This window comes from Opisthorchis viverrini (genome assembly GCF_000715545.1).
Source record: "Opisthorchis viverrini unplaced genomic scaffold opera_v5_366, whole genome shotgun sequence".
Classification (NCBI taxonomy): domain Eukaryota; kingdom Metazoa; phylum Platyhelminthes; class Trematoda; order Opisthorchiida; family Opisthorchiidae; genus Opisthorchis; species Opisthorchis viverrini.
This window is the reverse complement of record NW_008752019.1, coordinates 247,707-251,694: the sequence shown is the minus strand read 5'-3', so window position 1 is coordinate 251,694 and position 3,988 is coordinate 247,707. Positions and strand designations below refer to the sequence as shown.

At 44.3% G+C, this 3,988-nt stretch overlaps 1 protein-coding gene across 1 annotated transcript in view; it reads right to left on the bottom strand.

Annotated features, from left to right (window-relative positions):
- The window catches only part of T265_10376 (hypothetical protein), a gene marked incomplete at both ends in the record, with an annotated part of 9,126 nt that extends 7,138 nt beyond the window's left edge, over window positions 1–1,988 (bottom strand). Inside the window, 3 exons of the mRNA XM_009176732.1 lie at window positions 1,604–1,753; window positions 1,795–1,885; window positions 1,930–1,988. Coding sequence (XP_009174996.1) covers window positions 1,604–1,753; window positions 1,795–1,885; window positions 1,930–1,988 — 300 coding nt within the window. The remainder of the gene's footprint in view (window positions 1–1,603; window positions 1,754–1,794; window positions 1,886–1,929) is intronic.
- Between the last annotated feature and the right edge of the window lie 2,000 nt (window positions 1,989–3,988).

Below are 3,988 nucleotides of genomic sequence, written 5' to 3'. Positions count from 1 at the left end.
ATTCTTGCACTGACTTCATCAGACACACTTCCGTCAGAGCTAATACAACTACCGAGGTATGCAAAGTTTTCCACAATCTCCAGTGGTTCTCCTTGAATTGCAAGGGATATGTTCGCTACACTTCAGAATACCATTCTCCTGTCCGGGGTGGTTTCGTTCTCCAATCTCCACCCAGTTCAACGTAAAATTAAATGCTTCGTCGGCTATCCTTTAGTAATCTCTAATGTGCAAATCCTTTTCATGTCGGGACCTGATGTATCTTGCGCTGATTTGCAATCACCACCACTGGAACTGGGTTATTCTATTCCACCCCTATATCTTTAGTCCGCACGATTCCTCTTTTCTCATTCAACCACCCGCAGTGGGTTTCTGTTGCTCGTTGTTGAACCAAACCCTTAACTTCTCTCTCCACAGGAGCAACCAGACTTTGGACTTCTGTTTACCTGGCTCACATAAACCACAGCTCCTTGTGGATTGACCTAAACCCACTTTCTAGTTTGTTGTCGCCCACATACTGACGTGAATTTAGTTATGTCCTCTGAGTGAGAGGTTTCCCTTCCTGTAATCCACACGCATGAGATAATCAGAATGTTAACAGTTCAGGTTGCATGAAGAAAAACCGATTCTGCGAAAAGTCAATAAATTCGTCTCTCAAATTCTTGTGCTTTATCATGCGAAGGAAGCCTAGGATGGACGCATTGAATACTACTGGGTACTTGAACATGTATCGCAAAACCCCTGAAGAAGAAACATCCCATACTTATGAAGATTTTGGTTTGCCCGTTCATTGTCTCTTGTGGAGAGATTTGGACGTATGTGTGAAATCAAGCTATGAAACGACGGAAGATACTGAACGGGTTTGTGCGACATGTGTTGGTTATTCATTATGTGGGTAATAAATTGATAGTAAAATAGTGATTCAAAGTACATTTCCAGTGAAATCTAACGCCTCAACTACGAATAGCCAGTTTCATCAAAGAAGAGCAACCGAAAGTTATGCAGAAGGATCGCACATTAAAGGCCTCGGAGGTCAGGTATGTCTTCAGTGTATCAAAACTCAGTTCGCGTGCGTTATTTGCCAGACTGGAAGTGAAAGGCCACCCAGTAATGAAAAGACTGACTCAATGACTTGCACCATTCGATTATCCAGACTTCGTCGCTGAGGTCCTATAACACTCGGTGAGCAGCACCTATTGATCTGGCACGGATCCAGTGAATAGAGAACTTCATACATACAATAAGCTTTTCTCGTGTCATTTTGTTATATTTCGTGGCACTAGAGCTTAACGCCATTTGTAATGCAATGCAGTTCGGAGACTTGTTAACCAATTTGTCTGTTCGGTTCGAAAAGTGGAGGGAATCCTCGGCTCCAAGTTAATATTCGAAGGAAATTTGACTCGGAAATCATGAATAGATGATTAAACTACATTCTATTATTTTATGGAGAATATGTACAGGGTTAAATAACGTGAGTACCAACGGCTTCTTATGATTAACTTATGATTAACTGTCTCGAATCCTATTATTTCCTTGTGAGTGCTTGTCATTTAAAGTTCCACTAAAGTGAACAGTGGACATGAGGATACCACTAAGAGTGACTCACGTTCCATCCTGAGTTGACATCAGCGCTAACCTCACCAACAATCCGATTAGCACCAAAAACGGGTTGCTTGATATCCACATTGCTCATGAGCACAAATGGCATACTGAATGATTGTAAGCCGGCAGATGAAGAGCGGTTTGTGAATATGACCTTTTGAGAATTGAATTAAGCACAATAATTTGGGGCGTTACCCTGTGCGAAGTAAGATAAACCCGTCCAGAACCCTTCTGATTTAAAGGGTTGCCAAGCTTTATATCACATCCATCGTAGAAAATTAGAAGCCTGGAGGTTGAAATCAATCAAGATGGAGAACTCTCAAAATTTACCTTTCGCCGTAAAATAAAACCACTCCACCTGAGGCAGCGTGGTGTGACTGGTTCAACATCGCTGAAAAAAATAAATTGTGGAGAAACCGATCAAAGGGTAAGAATTCTGAGGTCTATTGAAGGCTAGATGAGAATAGGGTACACGGAACTGGGATACTCTCCTGAAAAAAACGCCCAGCCGTAGTACCTTTATAGTGCCTAACCGCCATGTCACCAGAAGGAAGCACGAGGGCTGGGATGCTGGCAAGTTGCCCATGCCTACACGGGGGATGTCGTGATGCAAAGGTCGGACCTTCCGGTCGGCGAATTCGCGCTTTAACCACTGAGCCTGAGGTGGTGCCTAGTCCAGGATGACATTGGCTATCAAGTGTCAAGAAACTGCATCGCAAAGCAAGACTGCGTTCTCAGCATCATCATCATCATTATCATTGTCAGCTGTAATAACCATGTACTCGTCGTAAAGTGGTTGTAGCTGCCACAGTTTCGTTCACCGATGATTCGGGGAGGTGGGGTAGGCAGCTGCGCGACGGGAGCTGATAAATTGGTGCATAAATCAAGCACTGTCAGTGAGTTGTCAAGTGGGGAGGGGTTGGAAAAGGAGCTATGCATTAAAGGCAATAGCTTGGATGCGTTCTAACCTTCACAAGTGTTGACACAGCTGACGGAGAGTGAGCAACTATAGGGAAACCAATAGGGAATTGGTAATCTTGTAAATACTGACATATACAAGTAATCTGACAGTCTAATATGATGAAAACGAGTTGATGTATTCACATCACGCGGTGTCCAGGGGTGAAGCGGACACTGAACTGTGCGGTAGAATTATTTAGGTTATTCAAAAAAGGCTGATCCAAGATCAGTCTGATACAAGAAAACCGATATTACAACATACTCAGTGTCAGTGAGCCAACACCTCTTGAATATTTCAATTCCCGAGGTATTGGAGGCACCTAAAGGAAATCCAAGCATCAAACCGATCACGGATCTAAATAGGGAATAGGGTATTCTTGCCTGTCACCACTGGCTGCGGTGAACTCGGGAGAGGATTTGCCGCAAACACATGAGTTCGCGGGAGGAGGCACGTGAAGTCTTTATGAGAGACAAAAAGTTAAAAAAACACCCTTCATTGATGAACACTGTCACAGTTTCTGACGACCAGATGGGTCAAAAGTAGACATAAGTGGAAAAATACGACTGTTGTTGGCGGTCAGAAGGAGTAATGCAGTTCCGATACTGGTCACAAAGTGAGAATACGACTGATGCAACCCCAGTCAGGACAAAACGCAGCTTGATTGAGAGACAATTAAAAAAACACCCTTCATTGATGAACACTGTCACAGTTTCTGACGACCAGATGGGTCAAAAGTAGACATAAGTGGAAAAATACGACTGTTGTTGGCGGTCAGGAGTAATGCAGTTCCGACACTGGTCACAAAGTGAGAATACGACTGATGCAACCCCAGTCAGGACAAAACGCAGCTTGATCCCCATGAATCTGACTCTCCCGATTATGAATAAACCCATGTAAGATGATGTCAGAGAACATCTTTGAAGCTATATACACTAGGCTGATGCCCCGGTTGCTTTCGCACGATGTTTTTGAACCGCTTTGAATATGGGAATCACCGTCATGGCGTTCCATGTTGTTGGTCTTCTTTCCTCATTCTATATGCTTTGGGGCAAAATCGTCAGGATCATCATCATCATCATCATCATAAGCCTTATTGAAAAGAGTAAAGGTGGATGGGGGAGGCACTTAGTGCTAGCTTAACACAATCATTCCGAGGTGCCTACACCTCCACACATCACATTCGGCAATCTGGATAGAAACTGACAGCAAGAACGCCACTGACATCGGTTGGCAGCCATATCTTGTAGTGTCTCCAACCAGGCACAGTGAGGATCACGCGGTCCCCATCCTGGAAGGCGAGTAGCACCGACAGCACCCAAGCGTTTCGTGATCTCCTTCATACTCCTCTGCCAGGTCATGGGTTGGCCACCTCTCTGTTTACGCCACTCCGAATTGGGCGTGGAAAACAGTACTCTCTTCGGCAAACGA